The 23,862-nt window shown below is 41.2% G+C and overlaps 1 protein-coding gene across 1 annotated transcript in view; it reads left to right on the top strand.

Annotated features, from left to right (window-relative positions):
• Positions 1 to 23,862, top strand: part of BRF1 (BRF1 general transcription factor IIIB subunit) — a 174,075-nt gene that overhangs the window by 2,941 nt on the left and 147,272 nt on the right. Inside the window, exon 2 of the mRNA XM_054634806.2 lies at positions 11,031 to 11,111. Coding sequence (XP_054490781.2) covers positions 11,031 to 11,111 — 81 coding nt within the window. The remainder of the gene's footprint in view (positions 1 to 11,030; positions 11,112 to 23,862) is intronic.

Raw genomic sequence — 23,862 nt, 5'->3', positions numbered from 1 at the left:
CTGATGGTCTCAGAGAGTGTTGCTTTGTGGAGCATTTGCAGTGTCAGAGGTGCCTGGGGTGCTGTTTTTGAGTCCCTGGCTCATGGTTAGTAGGGCTGGGTGTCTTGGGGAATGTTATCTGAGGTTTGCAAAGGATGAGGGATGTCAGGTTCTTTATTGCAGGGCTGGGAATTGAATGAGGCTTTTGGTATTTGTGGAGTTCAGAGCTACTGGTTGTGCAAAAATATTCCTCAAATCCTTTCAAGATCCACAGCAGCTTCTGTTGGTGAGTTATTACATCTTGCATACAGATGCATTTATTAATCATTTATTTTCACCTTCATCATAAAAAAGCAAAAGGGAGTGGAAAATCCTGAGACAGTGATTTTTTCTTTTTTACATGTAGAAAAACCTTTTATTCAGCCAAGCTACATGTTAAGATTTCAGAATCTTGAATCTGTTTACTGAAGGAGTGAGTCCTCTACTTCTCTATATTAATATGAAATGGCCAAGTCCTTGCTAATAAGTCATGTAGAATCCCTATAAAACATTGGAAATCCCTTCTTTTTACTCTCTCAGGGCTGGAGGAAGGTGTGAGATCACAGTTAAGTTTTCTCTGGCAGTATTTACATTGATCTAATTATGTGCCTGGTGTAGGAAGCCTCAACACTGATGCCTTCCAAAGAGAAGTTTGGTGTAGCCAGTGTTTTCCAGTGCAGATGTGTGAGTCCTTTGGAAAGTTTCTTTCCATTTATTTTTTTTTTTATGTTTTAGCAGCTGAGATTTTGGTGTGCTGAGAAAGCCTGGGCTTGTGCTTGGCTGTGAATGAGGGGGTTTGCTTTGCTCTCCATGAAGTGTTGGGAAAATGCAGTATAGTTAAGTGTGTTGGACAAGAGGGTAGAATCACAGAATCATTTAGGTTATAGGAGAAGATTTTTTTAGGGTTTTTTTTAGATTTTTAAGATTATCAAGTTCAACTGTTAACTCAGCACTGCCAAGTCCATCACTGAGCCATGTTCCTGAGTGCCACATCTACATGCACAGGATGAGCCAAGAAGGTAGAAGTAGTGAAAGACAAAAAATATGTGTTCTGCACAGGTAAATATAGGGTGACAGTGCTTTTTGGCAAAGTGTCTTGCCTTGAAAATCCTTTGGAACTTTCTGAGGAAGTTGGTAAGAGGGCAAAGCAGATGGTTGGATTTTCAAAGGAAGGTCAGCAAGTTCTTTCACCAAAAATCTTTTTGGTAAGTGGACAAAGCAGAAAGTTGGATTTTCAAAGGAAAGTCAGCAGGATCCTTCACCAGAAACTTTTATAGAATCTGAGCTGTCATTGATAAGGAAAATTCTTTGCAGAGCGAAGTAGCTCTTCAAATGATAGCAAATATACTCTGTAGAGAGTACAGAAGGAGGTGCCAGTGAAATTCCACAGAATCTGGACTGATGATCTGGAAAAGAGGTGACTGGTGAGTTAATGGGGTTTGTGGGCAGTACTGAATTATTTGGGGTAGTAAAGACTGCAGAAGGACCTGTTGCTTTTAGTGGATGGGTGGTAGGATAGCAGATGGGATGAAGAGTTGCTGTTAGAGTTAGCATTTTTCCTTTCTTCCACATATGGGATGGTTTCTTCTTCTACATCCAGACTGACTAGGATGACATTAGAAGGAAATCCCTAGGTCATAATGGATAGCTTTATAAAAACAAATTGCTCAATGTTCATTCATGGTGCAAAAGACCCTGGGTGGGGAGGGGAATGTTAGAAGTTAAAAGAGCACATGCAGCATGTCTGTACACAGCATTACCTCCAACTGCTGTGTGCAGTTCTGGTGGGTTTCTCTTTTCTTCCCCCTCCCCAGGAAAAGCTCTAATAGAACTAGAAAAGATACAGAGAGGAAGATGGAGTGATTAAGAGGAGAGCTTCCTGAAGAGCTTCTCAGTTAGACTGACTGAATAGACTCAGCCTCTTCAGACTGGAAAAGAGATGATTGAATGGGGCCATAGTAGAGATTTGTAAATGCAGTAAAATAACACAGCAAGGATGAGCAGCTGCTCAGGGTCACATAATGCAAAAGCTGGGGAATGCTAAGAAATCAAGCAGCTAACTGATTGCAAAGGTAGTGGGTAGGAGGTTCAGAAGCATTAGGAGGTTTTGTCTGGTTGGTTTTGGTTTTTACAGAAACTCCATGTGAATCTGAAGTTGTGGATGTTAAAAGTTTACATGAGCTTAAAATGATTGGGCAGACAGAATAAAAACGTATCATGGCCATTAATAAAATGCATTATTTCTGGTTCAGGAAATCCTTGAGCCACAGATCTCTAGAAACTGGGAGTTTATATGAGAGAACTATCACAACAAACTTTCCTCCTGTATTTTGTGCTACCCTTGCAGGCATGTATATTGATGGGCTTTCTCATTCAAAGGTAGGATACTGGACTAGTCTTTCAGTCTGATTTGGCACAGCTGTTCTTTTGAGACTTCACAGGAAGATGATGTTCTTTGAGCTTTCCAGAGCTAATCCCACCATTCCTTTCAATGCTGTCTGTCTGAAACACTGGCAAGTCAGCTCTTCTTGCAAGGTACCTGTCACTTCCTGGGTTGTGAACTGGTAAGTTATTTCACTAGCAAGGGAATACCCCCTTCTAGAAGGAGCTGCTATGTATTGTTTTGTTGATCTTTTGAGAGGAAAGTTCTCTGAAAGCTTTGATATGCCCCATACTGGTCTAGCTGGTTGTAATTCTTAATTCTCTTGTGAGTGGTCAGTCAGGAATGAATCCAGCCTCAACACTGCACCCTACCTGTGTTACTGTCTTGAAGCTTGTGAAGGCTGCCTTGAAATTTGGTTTCTGAGCTTGACTGATTTGACCCTGGATAAGTCAGGAATTAGTGGAAAAGCGTTATCATGCTTATTTTAGCTCCAAGGAACTCTGTTGCTTGCACAGAAAGTGTTTGAGGCATGAGCTTTTCCTAGCTGAGTCTAGTTTTGAACAATAACTATTCACTTTATAATTGATAGCCAGTTCAGACTAGCCAAATAGATTGTTTGCTCTGATTTCTTAACTTAAATTTGGAGAGCTTTTGAATCCTGCTAATTGGAATGAATGTGTCTTGCTTTTTCTTTTTCTTCATACCCAAGTTCTTAACAGCCTATCAGTTGCTACATTTGAACACATCCCAGCAGGAAGTGCAGCAATACAGGGTCTGAGAGTGAGCTACATTTCTCCCTCTCCATTATGCTATAATTGCATCCTGGAGGATGGAGTTACACCGAGCCCTTTGCCAGTTTGCACTGGTTTGATGGCTGCTGCTTTTGTAGAAAGGCAAGTTAAGAGTTGTGTGCCATGTCTGAAGGTCTGGAGTTCTCTGCTCTTTCACTGTGTCTGGGTGGGAGTCCCCTGTCCTGTGGTAATTGTTGGGAGGAACTGTTTTCACAAGTGGTTTTTTTTTTAAGCTGACAGGAGAAAAACTGAAGCTGAAGAGAGTGAGAGAAAGCTGAGCATGGAGCAAACCTGACAGCCCAGATCTCTCTTCAGGTTTTTGTTTAAAGAAGCTGAGAAAGGTGAAGGCTGGGACTTCTGACGTTAATCAAGGGAGAAGAAAAGTCCCAGCTGGGAAGGTTGATGTGCAGGTAGCATAGCAGCAAGCTGGAAGATGTAACTGAGAAATACAGCACAAAGAAACAATGCTGCAAGGTGTACTGGGCTTGTGATCCCCAAGCTTACTGTCTGGGGAAACTCAGCTTCTTTTGTTCCAGAAATTCCCTTTAAATGCTTGGCAGTAAGTTGAGAAAAACAGATCTGATAAGCATCTTGGTCACAAACCAGGTACTGCTGGTTCTTGCTGGTCTCCTGACCACCTTCTCTCTGGGGTTCCCCCAAGGCTGCCCATGGCCCAGGAGCCCATCCCAGCCCTCAGGGATGTCAACCCCTGTCCCAGGGACTGCACAGCAGGGCCAGTCTCCAGCTCCCCACTGCCTTGCCCTGCCCACCCATGGACCCTGTAGAGCCAGGCCCATGTGCTGTGTGGCCTCAGCCCATCCTTGTGGCCCTGTTTGGACATTCTGGGGCTGTGTCTGGCCTTGTTCCCCTTGCTGGCCTGACCCTGACCCCCCTGTGCAGTCTGATGTCCTGCCTGGCCTCAGCCCATCCCTGGACCCATGGAGGTGCCTGATGCCCTCAGCTCTGCCTGTCCCTGCCCTGCTATAGAATTCAGAGTCACATCTCTAGTACAAATTTAAATAAGAATTATTAATAGATCTTTTAACTTACTTAATAACTAAGCCTGGAGGTTTTAGAGCAGTGACAAATACACAGGCACAGTCACAGAAACAGGATTCTGCAGTGGACACTGACAGCATCAGTTCTCCAGCACTGAGTCAGGCTCTCTGGCTCTGGTACAGCAAAATGCATTAACACTCTGCATCTCCAAATGTACATGAGTTTGCAGTGCACTAATTAGAGGCTGGTGGGAGGTTATCTTCTTGTTTTTGCTCATAGTGGGAAAGGGAAGTTGTGAACTTAACACACCAACAAGTGTTTGGTAAAGTTTTTGGTGTAGGAGGTTCTACAACATTTGTAAGTAGCCTGGTTCAAATTTTAGAACATCAAGGAAGAGTTTATTTCTATTATTACAGGGGTTTTTTTGCAAGTGATTTGTAATGAAGTTACTACAGAGACCCATTAGCACAGCCACAAATCCTGAATGTGTACTCACACTCTTCAGTATCCCATGACAGATTTACTGTATCTTTGGCTCTTTAGTAAAGCTGTGGTTTGCTCAATGTTTTAGGTATACCTGTGGAAGCTTACTGAAGTATTTTCTGTACTATTTTATCCTTAAAATCTTTGTTTTTACATCAAGGCATGTGAGCTACATTGACCTCGTGTGCAGAACTTGACAAGAGTTTGCCTTGATCTAAATATTTGTCTTTTGGGGATTGTGGACATGAAAAGTTATGGTCAGCAAACTGGAAAGAAGAGATGGACTGACTAACAGAGAAAAAAACCTATGTAAAATTTAAGCTGAGCTTACTAGTTAGTCATCTTCTCTACCTTTTTGTCCTGTAGAACATTTTAAGATGATCAATTCCTGTCACAGTGATGGCTAGTGAGACAGTTGGGAAAGGGGATGAACTCTGTATTTGTGTAGGATTCTGTGCTTTTGTCTACTTGGCTCTTATGTACAATAAAGGATTCTTGTGTATTTTCAAATATTATCAAATATTTAAAAAGTGAAAGGAGTAAGGGTTTTGTTTTTAATTTGTAGTTGTTAATTAGTTTCCCTGTAAGGTATTGATAGACCAAGTCCTGATATTAAATGTTTCCTACAGTGCAGCCTCAAAGAGTCCTGAACTGGGCTCTGCCAATAATACACATGCTAAACTTGAAATGGGAACACTTGGAACTGAAAAGTTAAAATAATATTAATACCAACAAGTTTCCTTGTATTTGTGGCCCAGCTTTTTAGAGATGACACTAATTCATGGTTAATTTTAAGTTATGCACAGTGGTCAGGATCTCAATTGCAATACAGAGAAAGAAAATATAAGTATGCTGGATTTGCAGACCCTTTGATGGAAATCTTGGAGAGTATTTACCTGATTTACCCTGTGCCAGATTACAAAACTAATTCATAATCATGCTGTGTTGGGAAGGAAGAGGGGGAAAATCATCTGCTATATGTAGGAATCAAATCAGTTTTGCTTCTCTCCCCAATTCCTCCAGGTGGCAATCGTGCACCAGAGGTAATGTGAAGCTTTTTCTGGTATTGAGTCTTTTCCATACTGTCCTTGGGATGGCAGCAACAGAGGGTGCTGCTGTCAGCTGTGGCAGTGCAGAGTAGTGCACAGAACTTGGATGCAGACTGATTTCATAGACTTGGCAGTCCTAAGTTGGGTTGTGGTGGATGCAGATATATTTACCTCTACAGTTGGTAGTTAGGAAAATAAGCTATGGTGGAATAGATTTAAAGTTTGTAAGTTTAAGTGGCAGCACTGTTTCAACAAGCTCTAGTGCCTGCAGACCTGTTCATTTTCCTGGAAAATTAATGAGAAAAGAATTGTTTCAGTTACAAACTTCAGAACTTGAGCCACATAGTTTTACTTTTATAGGTAAGATTTGTAGTGGGAGGTTTACTTACCCTCCTTTTTACTTCTATGGTCTAACTTCAGTAGGAAGCTCATTAGTTTTTTTTTATTAGGTTACCTTGTCTTCCCCAGTTATGAAGCCATTGGTGTGATGCAGTTTGCATTCTTTACTAAACTTTACCAGATTTTATGCTGGATCTGTAAATACTTATATTTGAAATAGAAGGTTTGCCCCTACCTGGTCCTGAAGAAAGGACTGGTGGCTTTTGGGGTTAATTTTACAGGGAAGGATTTTGGTAGGATTGGTCCTATCAGATAGCAGGCACACTTCAGTTCAGGTTACAAGCAGTTTCATTCCCTGTCTTCACTTGCTCATTTACGTAGAGGAAGCAAAATCTGTAATGCTGGGACTGAATCTGGAATCTGAAACTCATCATGTCACTACCTGACAGAAAAGTGCCCTTCAAGCTGCAGATGTCCAGGTGGCTGCTCTTTGCCTCCACTGTGTGGAGTGATTTGATAAGTGCTGTTCCTGTTACCTGTGGGGTTTTGTTGCTGTTCAGGATTACCCCAGACTGCAAGCTTTGCTTGCACCTTTTACAGCTTGAGGAGCATTTTTATGGAGAAGCAGAGTGATGTGACTTAGTTGGGGAGTTGGTGGAGCAAAACAGAAGCTGCTGAGGTGCTTGTGCTGTGAACAGCAGTGGGAATGGCTGCTTTTGGCTGATGGAGGGATATTTACTGTAGAACCATGTAATTGTTTAGGTGGAAAAGACCTTTAAGATTGTAGAGTCCAGATGTTAACCCAGCTCTGACAAGTAGTTTAACACTTGAATGATGCAGGGTTATGGTCTGGGTCTGGACCTGTGTGAGCTTAGACTGAGTACCATCAAGTTTCCAGGCATGATCTCCTGCATCTTCAGGTCTGTTGTGTTAGGGCAGTGTAGCCCACTGAGAGGACCACACAAAAACTGGAGTAGCTGTGTTTCTGAGCTGCCTAACACATCTCTCCACACCTTCTGTTGTCCAAAATTTCATGTAAATGTCCAAAGCAAACTTGAAAAGGAAGCTTCAGTTATGTGAAGCTGCAAATCTGAGTGAGTTTCTAAAAGTAATCATAGAGTCATCCTGTGTTGGAAGGGGACCCACAAGGATCATGAAAATCCTGCACAGGACACCCTAAGAATCACAGCAAATGTCAGAGCATTGTCCAAATTCTCCTTAAATTCTGCCACTCTTGGTGCTGTGACCACTTCCCTAGGGAGCCTGTTCCTGTTCCCAGCCATCCTCTGGGTGAAAACCTTTTACCTAAAAGCCAACCTAAACCTCCCCTGGCCTTCATGCCATTCCCTCAGGTCCTGGACAGGTCACCAGGGGGGACAGCTCCATGTGTGCCCCTCCTGTTCCCCCAGGAGGAAGCTGTACCTGCAGTGAGCTCTCCCCTCAGTCCCCTCCAGGCTGAACAGACCAAGTGCCCTCAGCTGCTGCTTCACCTCGGGGCCCTTCACTGTCTTCATGGCCCTCCTTTGGACACTCTCATGGCTTTTTAACATTGTGGTGCCCAAAACTGCCCCCAGGACTGGAGGTGAGGCTGTCCCAGTGCAGAGCAGAGTGGGACAGTCCTGTCCCTCACCCGGCTGGTGATGCTGGACACAGCTGTCCCAGATGTTCTGGTGATGTCCCCAGGACACAGCTGGCCCTCCTCAGCAGGTGGCACGAGCAAGTAGATGACAATGGACCTTGGGAGGCACCACCTCCTGAAGGAGTGCATTTGAGTTGCCTTAGGGAAATGGTAGTGTTAATGTTGAAGTTTTGGCAGGCAGTACTTGAAGACACCAAATACTTCTCAGATATATTTTTGTATGTCTTGAAAGCTGAATGTGAAAAACCAAAAGCCTGCTTAATTCACTTTTGAAGTTGTGGGGGAAGAATGGAAAAGGTCAAGAAATGTAAAAATTGCAGTTAAGCTGGGATGTTAATTTGGTTGTGCCTAGCAATTGCTGTTCCTTTCCTTTGTACTTTTTAAATTGCTAGCTTTGTAGGGATTTTTGTCTTTAAATGAATTTGATGATTTCAGTTTTCTTTTTTTAAGAGTTTATCTTTTTATTACCCAGCTGAACAGTTATGATAATGAGTTTGGTTTGCATTTTGGTTGTAAGATTAAAGCTGATGGTGAGACTACATAGTCAATGGCAACATTAGTTTGCAGTTCTGAGAGTGTAAGTGCTCAACAGACTAGTTCTCTGTCAGTTTTCAAAGACAAATGCTAAGTAGAGCTGTTCAGCCTTTCCAGTTAACTTGCTGAAAAATGGGTACATCAATTCTGATAGCAGAATCTGTCTTTCAGAGAGCTCTGCTGATATCTGCTGCAGTCTCTATAGCTTGGAAAGAAATTACTTTATGTATGATGTTATAGCTTGATAGCTAATGAAAAAGAGTCTTAAAGAACAAAATCATTGAAATCTTGACTTAATTCCATTTTGTTTATATTATTTTGGATTTTAACTCCTGAGTAAGTTAAATTATTTAGTTATTAGTATTGTTTATCACCACTGTAAGATTGCTTTGTGCAAGATTTTTAGTAGTAAGAGGGAAACGTATTAAAGTGTTGTTTTGCCAATGATAGTCCAAAGCAGTTCAGTATTTTGGTATATTCAAGAATAGAGGGGACTGGGAAGTGGAGCTTTTGTGTTCAGGATGGGCCAACAGTGCCTTTGACACAGGTCCTGGGTGAGCCCTCTGCCTCCAGCTGCTTCCTCCTGCTCCTGCCTTGTGGTTGGTGCCCTCCTCCCATCTACTGATGCTCTTGTGTGGGCTCTCCTGCTGCAAATCAGGCTGGTGAGGAAGCTTGTAGAAAAGCAAACCTTAAAACAATTTAAAAAAAGGAAAATGGGAGGTGGAATTTCTGTTTAGATTTGCTACTGAAGAAAAGGAATGTAAAACTGTTTCCATAATTGATATATTTTCTGCCAGGTAAACCGTTCTCACTAAATGTACACAAAAAATGTTATGCCTTCTTTTGTAGCGTGGTAACCTCTCTCTGGTTTGCTGCTTTAGCTTTTTTTTAGTGTTTCAAGTGTTTGTGGAAATACAAGGCTGTACCTGTAAGAATGGCAAGAAGGTGTTGCTGCCTCTGGTAGTCAAACACAGAGTTGGGAGAGTTACCTCTGTACCCAGTGAGGAGATCACTATTGAATGTTTTTCACTTTTTATGAGGATTATTATTAGATTAAGATCACTTAATCTGTGGGGCATTTAGGTGAGAGCTTGTTACATGAGGGATGACACAAACTCACTGAGTGTCTTGGACAATGTGTTTTATTGTTCAAATCTTCTTTTTATAGGGAGTTTGAATTTCCCAGGCTCAGATAGCTGGGATCTCTCTCTGCCCAGATCTCTGGCCAGGGGTATTTCTGCACCTAGGCTTGAACAGGGTTGGCTGAGGGTCCCCTGTATAGGTTTGAATCCAGCCTATCTGAGGACCATTTATCTGTTTTTCTGGAAAGAACCAGGCTAGCCAAATTGGATTTGTGTTATGGCTAGATTTACCTTGACCAACTGCAGACCAGCTGCAGTGTGACAGCACTGCCACAAGAGCTGATTATTGTTTGTTAAAGGATCTGTTAATGAAGTTGGTTTCTGTTGTGGATAGCACTGGAAACCTAATTTAAAAGTTATATGGAAAAATAAGCTTTGAGGGCTGATAGTAATTCTGCAGGAATATTAGTTTATTAGCTTTCCTGGCTTTTGGTTTTGTTTTGTTTGTTTGTTTTTCTCAGTATTGATGTACATCAAGTGCAACTGAGAGGAGACTAGAGCTTAAAATGTCTAGTAAGAGTGAACAGTTTAGGTTACAGTTTTTCATCCTGCCTTGGAAATATCTTATTCAGGTGTATACCAGAAATGCCCTGAACTGCTTTAAAGAGCGACTTCATTGCCCTCTCTGTGTCTATCCCAAAGCCTTTCTAGTTTGTTCTGAAGAGCTAGTCTGAGAGGAGGAAACAGCCACAAGAACTTGAGGAAAAGCTGTAGGCATCATAGACAACAAGATGGCTTTTTCCCTATCCTGAAGACTTGAATTAAGTAGAACTCCAAATTGAACTAACAAATTGCTTGTTTTCAATCCTGTGCAATTTAGCTTTTTGGTCTCACTTGCTGTTAAGCTGATAGATTCAGATATCCTGCTTGAGGTACCCTCATTGTTTTTAAAAAACCCTTCCTGCTCTAGTGAGAGACTATTTTTGTCCTTGGTAGTTTAATTCCCTGTTCTGCAAGATTGGTTTGCATGAGTAGCTCCACTGACTCCCAGCAATCTCTGCATTCAGGCTGCTTAGCATTGGCATGGATGGCCAAACCAGCCTCTAGTTTATGCTGATGTACAGCTCAGACTTCTTTTAAGTCTCCAACCTTTCTGGGTGTGAAAGTAGCAGTTCCAGACTTGCAGTTTTTGTAGCCTGAGTGTTGCTGTGTTTACCTAATGACAAACTGAAGTTACTTTAAAATAAGTGTTAGGTCTGTAGTAGCCAACACAGTCATTATTGAATGCTAAACATGTTTTATATTCTGTAAAGCCAATAATTACCTATTAAAATTCTGTAAATTATTAATTGAATATTCTTCAGACAAAAATACTAACTAAGCAACTTTTTCCTCCGTTATTTTGAGAAATGTTTTACAGTACTGATTTTCATGTTCTGCTTAAAATAGACATTGGGAGATTTTTGTAGTTTCTTTGGAACTGAGATTGGGAGGGCTTATGGAGCCATGTAATTCTTATGGTATCTCAAGAAAGAAATAATTTGCACAGTATTGGTACTTGATGTCTTAAGTACTTTAAGGCCTTCTTAATGTAGTTTGGCATGTTGTAGATGATACAGATACTGACTATATTGGCAAAATAAGTTTTATTTTAATATTTTAATTAAATTATTCTCTTTGACATGTCTGCTCTTTGTTTTTTTCCCCTAATAGGTGCAGGGAAAACACCGACTTTAGGAGGAGGATTCCATGCCAACCTGGGAAAGGAGTCACGAGCAAAAACTCTACAGAATGGTACTAGCAAATTTTAGTCTTGCTGATATGAATTCTTTTTATTACTATGGTTGATGCAATTAATTTTTAGTTTTGAATGTGACCTCAAAACCTTGGCAGGCCCCTCATTATTCAGTGGACAAGTCTGCTTAGTGCTGATTTTTCATTGTGCTCTCATTTGGCTGCTGCACCTGATTTATGAGTTCATGCAGCTGACTGACAAAGGGTAATGGCACCTGACAATATTACTGTGGTTTAAAAGGGCTTTTTCAAGCTTGACACGTCCATTGCACCTTTTTATTATCTGTTAAACCTATTGTGGCTTTTTATTTAGTCCATTTTCAGGGTTCTTGGAATACTTTATTCATGTTTACTTAAAAGTATAATTCTTCAAATATTTTTGGTCTTAAGCAATGCAAGTGTGAGATAATGCATATAAGTAATCATGTGCTTAATATGGGATCATTGAATAGAGAGAGGAAAAATGGAAAAAAGGTTTTAGCATACAGATGACATTAAAATAAATATTCTCATTACATGCTTTACATTTTAATTGAGATCTTCATATTCTACACTCTTTAAAGAGGATGAATAAAACCAGCTTTTATTCCAGGAGAAGAATGGTCTTCCAGTTTGCTGTTGCTCATATCAAGGGACAGGAGTTGTCATTTTTTGGTTAATTAATAGTCCTGTCTCATGACTCTTGGAGATGACAGCTGATGGACTGTCATAGCAAAGTCTCAGAAGTTGACATGTAATTAACCATGGATGTAAATGGATTTTGCTGGTAAGATACTCATTTGGGGGAGATATTTTAGAGAAAGGTGTTTTCCTAAATTAATCTTACATTTGCAACTCAACACGGAAAAGTCTTGCCTGTATTATGCCTCTGTAGGTATATGAAGAGTAAGATTGATCTGATATTATAACTTCATAGGTATAGGGAGGCTAGGATTGATCTGTGTCATTGAAGTATAGTCAGATTACTCTACTCAGCATTATTCAGCTGATATATATACAGGTTGTTTTATATACAGAATGTTTTATTCAGCTGTTTTTACTTAGGAGTATTGAGCCCTGTTTGTTTGGCAAAGTAAAGCTTGCACTTTAGGTGAGCTAGTGTCAGTGTCAGGTCTGAAGTTACTATCTTTGGAATTTAAATTTCCTGTCTAGCATGTAACCTATATAGGCAGTGGGATAAAGCCACTAAACTTAATGAAGTCTGGTTTTGGATTAAGGCACTTTAATCAAAACTGTAATTTTGAACAGGCATTTTAAAAATAAATTGGCTTTTTGTGCATAAGAACTTCACAGTTGTCTGTAATTGTAAAAAGTAAAATGCTGATGGAAGGAAATCTGTCTTGTTGCTTCATGGAGTGTTTGAATCCTTCAAAAGCCCTTTTGGTTATGCCAAAAGGTAATCACAAGTAAAGAGAGCGTAGGCGTTTCTCTAGAATCTAAACACAGCTTTTTCTTGGATGAGTGTTTGCTGGGGAATATGTCTGAGCATCTTCCTTCCCCACAGCTTTGTGTGGGGGGCCTCCCTGATCAACAACAATGATTGTGACTTGGCTAAAGAATATCAGCATTGTAGAGAAAAACATTTACTTGCTTTACATGAACTTATCTCCCAAACAGTCTTGAAACAGGAAAATAATTTGTCTTTTTAGTTGCACCTCTCTGAAGCTCTTTGCAGGTTTTCTTCTATTTTTTTTTTCCTGTGTCTATCCTTTATATAAGGAGCAAGTGTTTGGTCTTTGATTTCTGTAGCCAACCTGCACTTGTCGTGCTGCCAATCTATCTCTGGGAAAGTTCTTTTCAGTGAGCTAAGTGCTGTTCTTGCTCAGTCCCAGGCATGACAACAGCAGCTGATATTTCAGGTAGAGCAATTGGTGTTTGAAAGGCTTTTCTTTTCTGTCGCTGAATAATGAGCCGGTTGTCTGCTGCTTTTAATCACACTTCTGTCTTTACATAGTTTTTAATTGCAAATTGAGCTATGGCAATGAGCTTACAAAATCTCACCCTGTCACTGTGGGCCCATGATCATGGCTTTTTTTTGGGGTGAAATATCCATCATGGTTAGACTTGAAAGTGTAGCAAGGTAAATTAAATTACTGGACGTATTTTAAAGGAGAGGTATGGAGTTGTTCATTGAATGGAACTGAAGTGCACTGGTAGTTGGCTGTATGAAAAATGCACAGTTATATAAAATGCTGAGCTACTTATTTATTTGCTGGTGCCACTCTGTTGGCATTTCCAAAGTTAGCTGTGCTGCAGGTGAAGTGCTGAACTCGCTCCCGCAGGGATGCTCGCGCAGGACAGCCCGCGAGGGCGGCCACTGGTGGCTCTTACGTCAAGGCTGCTGCTGCTGCTGCTTTCTTCTCTCCTGTACTATCAGTGCTCCTGCTGAAGGGGAGAGCCAGGCCCTGGGAAGCAGGGATGGGCTGTGGATGCAGTCCCCAGAGTGCTGGGGAGCAGCTGAGAGCCCGTGTGTGGTCTGAGAGCGCTGGCAGCTCTCGCTCTGCGCCTGCTCTGCTCGCCAGCAACCTGCGGGGAAAAGTCCGGCTGTGGAGCAGGGACTCGCTGGGTTCTAAACAACAACCACCTCCCCTGCTATCCCTCCTTCCCCCCACTCCTTCCCCATGTGCTTTGGGCCAAATTATTCTTTACTGTAAAGTCTGTCTTTCCAGGGGAGGTGGAAGGGAGTTGATCTGGACTCACTGTCTCTTACTTAATTACCAGCAAAGCAGCTGGGCTTGGCTGAGTGTATGATGCTGCTGTTTTTTGAGGCTTTTAATGAAAGGATGTTTAGAATTAGATTAAGAACAGTTTTTGTATTAGAATGCTTAAGGTAATAACTTTTTTTCCATGCATTCTAAAGTGAAGAAATGCAAAAGTAAAATCTCCCAGCAACTGCTCATCAGTTCCGGACTCTTCTACAAAATCATGGTGTGCATTGGTGTTTTTATAAATATGTATATTTATGCTCTAAACAAAGCCATGGGCAAACCCTGACCATTTTGTAGTTTTCAGGTTTGTGTAAGAATGTCCATTACATAGAACTAGTCTCCCTTACCACACATGTCTTTGCTGTACCTTTCCTCACTATTTATAATGCAGCAGGGCATGGCTGTTCAGTTTCTCCCTTTCTTTTCTGAACCAGCTGATGTTTGTGTGTGTTTGTTTGGGAATGGCTGCTTACAGAAACTGGAGTCTTGTTTACACTTGCTAAAATATTTATGCAGAGAAGATTTAATACTGTTGTATTTGTTCATAATCACTTTGATTTTCAGAGTGCAGTACTGTGCTAATTGAGTGTATGAAGCTCCACAAGTTCAACAGGCTCAGGCCCACAAAATGTTTTGCATCTGTACATACAGACCTCATTTTTGTAATAAAAACATGGACATCTGTGAGATGACATGATGTTTCAGCTTCAACTTTGTTTGAATGGATATGGCAAAATAGCTGAATACTACTGCTTTTCTGAAAAAGAAGAATTATGAGTAAAATACCAGCTCAGAGGGGAGACTCTTTGACAAGACATCTTCCTCTGTTCCTGAGCCTCTTCAAATTTCTACAGTATTGGCCAACACTTACAGTTACTTCCAGAGCTGAAAAGCAGAGTGATGTCTCTTTAAATCCCATTTTACAGTTCTGTGCTGCATTACATAATCTCTCTAAATAGCCAGTTTATTCTTGTTTCCTTGCAGGCAATCTGCTCTCGCTGTATCAGTGTCAGAGTCGTTGTTACAAGGGAGTTGTTCTTGACTTGGAGCTCTGATACTTTCAATAGTCTTCAGTGACCAAAAAGAAAAGGGACAGGGCAAGGAGGGTCAATGGCATGATTATATATATTATATGATTATTGAAAGTTTCAGTTGCAGATACTCAAATTTGGTCTAAACTAAGTTTGAAGATTGCAACTGCATCTAGCTTAATCTAATTTCTGAACTGTTGTGCTGTGTTTTTAGTTATTTCTTTAAATTAATGTGTGTTTTCCCTCAGTCCTCTTAAATACCAAAGCATAAGTAACAGTATTTTAATGCTGAACGGGAAAGTGTTTCTGAAGATGGTCTGTAATGCATTTTTTACTGTTTGCATTTAAACTATTTGTTTAATTCTTTAACATTTGTTGTCATCACTCATTTTTATAGCTGGTTACAAGTGATTATGGAGGGATCTGCTTCCTCCCAGAACCATACATTGTGAATTAGAAGAGGACAATATATTACACATGTGAAGAACAGAAGTATCCAAAGGGGAGGAACAGAGAGCACTGTTTAACAAAACTAGAACAGCAAGGGAAGGGAGAATGGTGGAATGCTAGAATAACTGAGATTGGAAGAGACCTCTGGAGGCTGACAAACGGTGGCTTTGAAGTTGCATTAGGCTGCTGAGGGCCTAGGGCAGCTGAGCTCCAGTTCTTACCAAGGAAGGATATGACAGGATTTCCCTGGTCAACCTGTTTTCCAATGGTTGCCTACCCTCACTGTGAGGAATTTTTTCCTTGTGTCGAGTCAGAACTTACTTTGATGAAATGCAACTCTTGCCTCTTGTCCTTTTGCTGTGCATCTCTGGTGATGCAGCTCTGGCTGCATCTTTATAACCTCCTCCTGCAAAGCTGAAGGCACCAAAGAGAATTCTCCCTCTCCAGCTTTCTTGAGACTCAGCAAATTCATCTGTCAGCCTCATCCACGTGCTGCAGTCTTCAAATCATCACAGAGATTCTCTGCTGGACTTGCTCCAATATGCCAATGCCTCTTCTGCAGAGGAGTCCTGAACTGGACAAAGTACTCTAAATATAGTCTCATAAGTGCTCAGCAGGGGATGATAATCACTTCTCTGGACCTGCTGGCTGCAGTTTTAATAATGTGGCTCTGGGATGAAATTAACCTTCACCACTGTGATTGGGTGCTGCTGAGCCATGTTCAGCTTTTTGTCCATGAGGAACCTAAACCCTTTTCTGCAAAGAAGTCAAACAGTCCCCAGTCTATAATTTTGCCCTGCCATTTTTCTGTCCCAGGTGCAGAAAAATTGCATTTGGCTCATGAGGCTTCTGTCAGCTCATTTCTGCAGCATCTTAAGATTCCTCTGAATAGTGGCTCTGCCCATCAGCATAATGGCCACTGTTCTAATGGGATATCATCTGTAGGCTGGCAAAGGAAACCTCCTGGCCTGTTGTTCATGTTGTTAATGAAGGCATTAAACAGTATTGATCCCTGTGTAAGTCTGATGGTGAAAGTGCTGAGGACTATCCTTTGAACCAGGCCAGCCTCTCACTCAAGTTGCTGTTCACTGGCCTAGTCCAGATCTCTGCAATTTGGCTACCAGGGAGAAAGATGAAATGGGATGAGGGAAGAGCTGCAGTTAGAATTTATCTTAACTGCATTCTGGCTGTTGCAGCTGGCCATGATCTACCCTCATTGAATCTGTGCTGGCAATTCCTGATTCCTTTCTTGGGTTTTGTGTGTCTGGAAATGGTTTCCAGGTAGATTTGTAGCCTTCCAAGAGGCTGAGAGGAGCCTGACTCACCTTTGGAGTCCTACTTCTTCCTCTGGAAGAGAAGCCTGGTACTTGCTGCCTTCAAGTCAGAGAGAACCTCTTTAAATTCCTACAACTTAAGATGGCAGAGATTACTCTTTTTACTGTGTCCCTTTGCATTCTCAGATGTGTGCCACCAAGTCCAGTTAACTCGTGTGTGTAGATTGTGCTTAAGGCAGCCTTTGCTCAGTCTTTCTTTACCATGGAGAGTTGCCTACCTCTTCTGAACCAACTGAAGCCCTCTGAAATCCAGTGTTGTAATTATGCTACCCATCTTCCTCACACCCCTCAAGGTCTTGTTTATCTTGGGTTGCTGTAGCCAAGCCTGCCATCAGACTTCACATCCTCCGCCACTTCTTCCTTTCCAAAGAGTGCTGGGTCACAGCTTCTGCTTGACCTGTTCCTGATGTGCTCTGGAATTCCACTGGACTGCCTGTGACCCCCTGTGGTTCCTCACAGCAGCTGCTAGGGTGGATGCAGTTCACCTGGAGGTCTTCCTGCTTTCTAAAGAAAGCTCCATCTTCAGGATCAGATGGTCTATGGCAGGTGCTCGTGACTGTTTCTTTTGGCCTTGCCTCTCATCCAGACCTATTTACTTTTTATTGGCCTGTCAATCATTTTTCAGCAGAGCTTCCCACTTTCAGGCTGTTCCTCTGTATAGAATGAATCCCTGTCACCTTCCCTGTCTGTCCTTGTGCAGCCTGTCACCATCCATCTCCTTACTGTAGGCACGTGAGCTGTTCCACAGTGTGTCTGTAACTCCCCAGTGAATTTGTAGTTTTGCAGCTGTGCATAGGCTTTGAAGTCTTCCAGATTGTTTCCTTCATTAGATGCAATCTTTTCTTTGACTCTTCCTCCCATATCAATTCCTGTCCCTGGCTTTGATTTCAATAATGAAACTTCTGGTCTAGGCTCTCTGCCATCATCTTGTCCTTGCCTTCATTTCTCTTGTGATAGAAGCTAATCCTAATCCTCTCATCTCTGTGTTTATTAGCACCACATCGAGTTTTCTCTTGTTGTCTTTTAAACTTATAATTGCTTAAAGTTCTCCTTTTCTGGTTTTGCCTCATATCTTCCTAAATTTCTTTACTCACTAAGGCTTTGAACGACTTCCTCTTCTAGCCAGTTGCTTCAGTTTTACCCTTTGATCCGCTTACTGCCTTGTCCCTTAAAAGTCCTTTCTTACCATTAGCAATTTCTCTCTCATCCATTTCCTTCATCTTCACATTTCATATGTTAACTTCCCCCATCTCTCTTTGAATGAGGATGAGGGGGCATCTTCTCCTTTTCATTTGGGATGATATTACATGTTTTTCATGTATGAGTGTGTTTGGTTGGGTGGTGGATTTTTTGTTGTTTGTTTTGTTTGCTGGTTGATGTTTCAAGTGCAACATTTTCCCTTGGTAAACTTCGTCAACCTCAACATACCTCTTCCATCTAGTCCTATGTCATGGCTGGACATGGGTGGCAAAATTTGGATGTCTGTGTGAGCTCCTGTTTCTCATCTCCTTTCAGAGGCTCTGCATAGAGGCAGACAGATTTAGGGTGTGATTAATTTAATCCGAAAGGAAGTCAATGACTCATTCTCTGAAGCGTCTGTTTCTCTTCACTCACTGAAAGGAAGTCTATATTGACTAAGCCCAGTCACTCATCTCTGAAGATAAGGCTGATGAATTGTAGGCTTTGGTGTCTGCTGAATCTGTCTGTATTTGTGTATCTCCTTGTTGACATAGAGTTAACGTGGCCAGAACTGAACTACAAATTGCATCCAACTGTTCTGGCCTTTTGCATGTTAACAAGTTCAAACTTCTTCCCACTGAGGCCACTCACAGCTTTCTTTCCTCCTGTCTTGTAGATCCACCCTCTCCAGCATCTGCTAAACCATGGATGTGTCCTAGCCATAACATTCACATATTTGTTTCTTGAATAAGTGTTTCTTGACTTTCATTACTCTTTCTCTCTCATCAGAACATGCTCCAGAGCCAGGAATGCAGAAAAGTTGTGACCTGGAATGCTAATTCTTTGGTCCTTAACTTCTTCATCAAACAATTTTTAAAGGAATGTTGTTTTCCCTGCTTGTTTGCTCTTTTCACTTTTGTGATTGCTGTTACTGATCACACAACAATTCAACAGGGAACTTCCCTGGTGTTACTGGGCTGTTGTGTTTGACCTCCAGCTTGCTGGACCTTTGTGCTTCTGAGGCTTGCTTGGATGTCAGTAAGTGTGGGCTTTCCTGGTCCTCTGCTTCAATGCAGGCTCTGGTAAGTTCCACAGCTTGATGCTGGACTCCCTGCTGGCTGAATCTTCAGGGTATCTCAGTATCTTGCACACTTTTCTCAGAGCTTTGTGTTCCAGGGTTTGCAGACAACTGCACTAATCAGCAAAGACTTGAACAGATAGGAAAAACACTTAAGGAAAACAAACAATAAACCTCAGGGGCAGAAAACCTACAGCCAGCAAGAGTTACTGCAAGAATTTGGGTAAAAGCAGAAAATTATATTTCCCTGCCTGTTTCCCTATTACTCTAGAATTTGATTCAGAGGCCTCTGAGGAAGCTGGGATCCTTCTGGTTGGTACTCTGGCTTCTCTTTAGGCACATGGAGAATCTCTTCAATCTCATTTTGCTGATGAGATCCTGTCCTTCATCATCTCCAGTTTCTTTTGTTAAAAGACCAGTTGAGTGCCTCAGCTGATCAGGGATGACCTTTTGGTTATACATTGATTAATTAGTTTCTACTTGAGTTGAAATTTGAAACTTTTTATTATCTTAAATCTTGGCCATTTTTGTGTTTTGCTGGGGAATGATGAATAAAGTACCACTCTTGGAGATGCTTTTGATCTGCTCTTTATCCTTACAGGGACAGTTTAATGGAGAAGAGTCCTTGTGTCCTTTAGTGAGTTCTGTTATTTTCTAAGAAGAAGATCTGGGATCCTTGAAGAGTAGAGGATCTGCTGGAGATAATGCCCAGATTTTGCCCAGAGGCTGATTGACAACTTAAAACTTTGAGCACAGCAGTCCACTGGGTTAAATATGTGAGTCAAGCTTTGCTGGTCTTCCTAACTTTGTTCCTGTGTTTGCTTAGCCAGAAAAGGGAAAAATTAGAAAAGGCATTTCTGAAATTCCTTGGAGGTGTTGGTTCAGTCTGTATGTGACTGAGCAAACAGAGGGATTGTCCTGTGACTGAGAATGGTCTCTGTTGTTACTTTTTCTTTTAATTTTGAAGGTTGTCTTTGAAGTTGAAAAAAAATAAAATTGCAGTCTTAATCAAATGAGTTAACATCACTTGGGTTGACTTAACTAATAACTAGAAATATTTGCATGTTCAGCTGCTTTGAACTGGCCTGTTTGTGATTCTGGAGTTAAAAGCATCTTTCATGATTCCTTTGCTCTGTCTCCTCTCTGGTCTCTGCTCTGTCTCTTGGTTTATTAGCTGACTGTGGGCAAGAGAGCTCTTGTGGCAGGGAAGCACAAATCTCTCCTTCATTTTATCAAACAAGGGAAGAAATGCCCTCTAAAGTTCTGCACACTTGGGAAATTTCTGGCTTGGATATTAAAGTTTTGGCCTTTTTTATTTCCAAATTTGTCTCTTAAATTTGACAGTTTCTCTTTGACACAGAGTAGCATGATACTGATCCCATTTGTGGAATTCAGTGATGGAGATTTATCTCCCTGCAGCCTTGTGTAGGTAATTGAAACTTGTCATTTCTCTTGAGAACAATTCTTTAGTTAAAGATAGTTTACCTAGTAGGCTAATGTTTTTTAAAACATTTGCTTTTTATAGTACTATTCACAAGGAAATGAACTTGGGTATTAATAGGTTTGTCTTCCTTCTTGTACAGTGTGGCAGAAAATAGGTGACTGCCTCTCTCCTTCCTCCCCCTCTAGTAATATCTTTAAATTTCAGAGCTAGATTTCTTCTAACAAGCATCTGAATCAAGCCATTTTAACTTTGCAATGTTGTCAGACAAGCAGGTAATACTCCAGGTAATATAACTTTGGTTTAAGTTCCTTGTAACTGCTGCTTTCTTTCTTGACAATGAAAGAATGTGTACGTCACTTTTGTGGCATAGGGCTGTCTTAAACATTGAAATGTGAGTTTTGAAGTATTTGTGTCATTTTATAGGCACTGTGGCTCAAAACCTGAGAGGAGGAAGGTTGTTGTTGCTTTTTAATGCTGTGATCTCTGATAGTGCTGAGTTCTTGTCATGTGTTGAAAGTGCTTTTTGTTTTGCTCTGTGGAATAAATTGGAGTGCTGGTGATGTGTCAGCACAGGAAAGCATTCCCTAAGCCTGAGGGTCTGCAAGTGTGATTTGCTTTTGGAGCTATTGCATTTTTTGGAAGATTGCTTTTCTGAAATAATGGCCACAGCATTAAACTTCTGGACCTCTGTAGAAATAACAACAGAAAAAATTCAAAAACTACCGGGTTTCTGTATCAGGTGTGAAATGTGTGTCAGTGGGAGCTTCCTGTATCCAGTACAGCACCACCAGCAAATTCATTAGCAGACTGACCTCTGTCAGCCCCCTGCTCAAAAGAAGAAACCACCAAAAACCTCCAAACCAAACTCTGGCCCCAGCCTGAGCAGCAGCTCTGTGCACACAGGCAAGTTCTCTTTGAGCTGGGTGATTGCAGTGCTGGGCTTTGCTGCCCTCCCTGCAGGTTGTGCTGTCAGCCCAGAGGGCTGGTTTGGTGCAGGCTGTGGGTGGAAGGAGCTGTTGTGTAAAGGGTTGGGAGCTCCCCTGGGTGGTTTTGCCTTCAGAACCTGCAGCTCTGGAGTCCAGCCCACCTTGTAACAGCAAAGCCAGTTCAGTCCCAGCCCTTCCCATCCCTCAGCTGCCCCTTCCCACCCCTTCATCCAAATGTGCTGGGCTGTAGCTTGGGCAATGCACCTCTTTATGGGGCAGTGAAAAGATCTGGGTTTCACAAGCAAAATAAAGGAAAAAAACCAGAACCAACCCTTGTTTTCCTTTTATCATTTCACTCCTCCACATGGCAGCAGAGATTGGAGGAGGGAGTGGGTGACGCAGAGATGAGCAGGAGCCTCTTAAACCCGTTCTGCAGCACGAGAGGCTGAACGCAGAGCTGCACAGTGAGCTTCTCTCTCTCCTTTTTTCTCTTAGTGTTTTTTAAACATTTATTTATAACTCACTGTCCTGTTACGTTCAGTCCTGCACAGTCAGTGTGAAGGAAGGTGTTTTCTGTTCTTTTGGCTTGACTTAATATGAGTGGGAAGACTTTTTAGCAGTGTTCTGTTCATTGACTGCTGCTGGCAGATGGATGCTCTCCGCTTGAAGTGCCTCAGGCCTTGATATCTTCCGTTTTCTCCCCCTCCCTCCTCCCAGCACACACCCCGGAGTGTGCAGGCTGTGCTAATTTAGTCACAACTTAAAAGGAGTGATGAAGAAGAAATGCTCAGCTCTAATAGAATTCTTGTCGCTCATGACATCTTTGGGGAGCACATTTTCATTTCAGGATCCTTAAGGATTTTTTCCAGCAATGTGTATTAGATGTTCTGTGATGCTTCGATGGAGCAGCAGGAAAATTTGTGATGCATTTTAGGACCAAGATGCTAATCTATTTATATATTAATCAGTTTAGAAAATACAACATACATGACATCCAGTTTGATATTTTTCAAATGTTTTATTAACCCAGGCTTGACTGTTTCTGGTTCTGAGGTGGCTTTTCTATCTGTCTGAACTACAAAGCAAACCTTTAAACAATCATTTGATTAACCTAATGTGTTCAAACATTTAAACCAATGACTGTATTTTACTCAACTGAGTTTTCCTATGACAAGAGTTTTCCTAACTTACTATCAGAAGTCAGCTGATGTTAGGTCTGACGAGTTTGATTAATTTTTCAACAGAATCACAAAATTTTACCATTTGCTGGTAAAAATTGCATGTATTTTTAATGGGAAAAAAAGCCAAATTATACCCAACCAGACTTAAAAGCTGTTCTTCTGTGCTGATGATTATGCCTTAACTTTGTGGATGTTTTCAAAATCCTGTACAGCCTCAATCACCAGATGGTGCTGTTACACACTGCTCAAAACATGCCTGGAAAATAAGTTTCAATTCTACCATTGCCATACTTACTCAAGTGAAATTTCATGGGAGGAGTGGTGAGAAAGAGAATTTCTTTCTTTAACCATGTCTTAAAAGTAGAGCCTTTCCTGAAAATTTTGGGTTTGCTCTTGTGAGAGCTGCTCAGAGCAGAATTTTCTCTCACATGGTTTATGACCATGTTTGATGTAAAAATGTTTTGTGGGATAATTTAGGAGGTTGGGTGCTGGCTGTGTGGGACCATGTCTGGACTGTAGCCAGTGTGATTCCTTCTTGGGTGCTGAGATTATGAAGGCTTGCAGTAAGGAATGAAGGAGTGTAATCTGCAAATACTGAATGTTTTAGCAAAAGTGAAATGCTGAAAAGTGATGTCTCTTCATAAGCTGGACATAAAACCTGTTTAATGAATGAGATGTAATTTAACCTGGTGAATTTAGAAGGGCAAGAACTCCAGTCTGCTGTGGAAAGAACTCTCTTAAAAAAAAAGAAATCCAGGCTCCTAATGCACAATTTCTTCTCAATGTCTTCAGTGAATGTAATGCTTTAGAAAAAAACTTTGCAACATACTTATAAAATGTAGTAATTTTTTCCCCCTCAGCAGTTGTGAAGTAATTAAGAGTTGTAAAGAAAGTTGCTTTTTTCCTAAGGCTTTGCAGAACTGTTTATGGTTAAATGTGGAATGGGGAATCAAGAGTTTAAAATTGCAAAATCTTCCTTTAGATGAAGACGTTTTCCCCCTCTTTGTACTCAAATAATTGAATCATTTTGGAAAATAAAAGCAGCTAAATACTAGGCTGTCCTACTTAGACTAAACCTAAGTAGTGCTAAACATGTAGATAGAAATGAAAGAAGTTTAAGTAATTGCAGGAGGGGGGGAAGCATTCTCAAATGCATACCCCTCCTGAAGGCGTTATTATTGATGTAATTTTAGATGTAATTTCCTACATTAACAATGTAACACTTGAAAAATGAATGAAATTATTTTCCTACACAGGGATTTTTCTTTTAACTTTTTTTTCTAATAGACATTATAAGCAAATGACACAAAAAACAGAGAGAGAAGGTCTCCTCAAACCCAGGCTCCAGTGTGGCAAGCTGGGTTTAGCATACTTAAGCCTGGTTTTTGATCCATGCTGTGTAAACCTGCCCTGGCTGCCA

Source organism: Agelaius phoeniceus, chromosome 6, assembly GCF_051311805.1.
Source record: "Agelaius phoeniceus isolate bAgePho1 chromosome 6, bAgePho1.hap1, whole genome shotgun sequence".
NCBI lineage: Eukaryota > Metazoa > Chordata > Aves > Passeriformes > Icteridae > Agelaius > Agelaius phoeniceus.
Note: the sequence above shows the minus strand (reverse complement) of the source record. Positions and strands in the feature narration are given on the sequence as shown.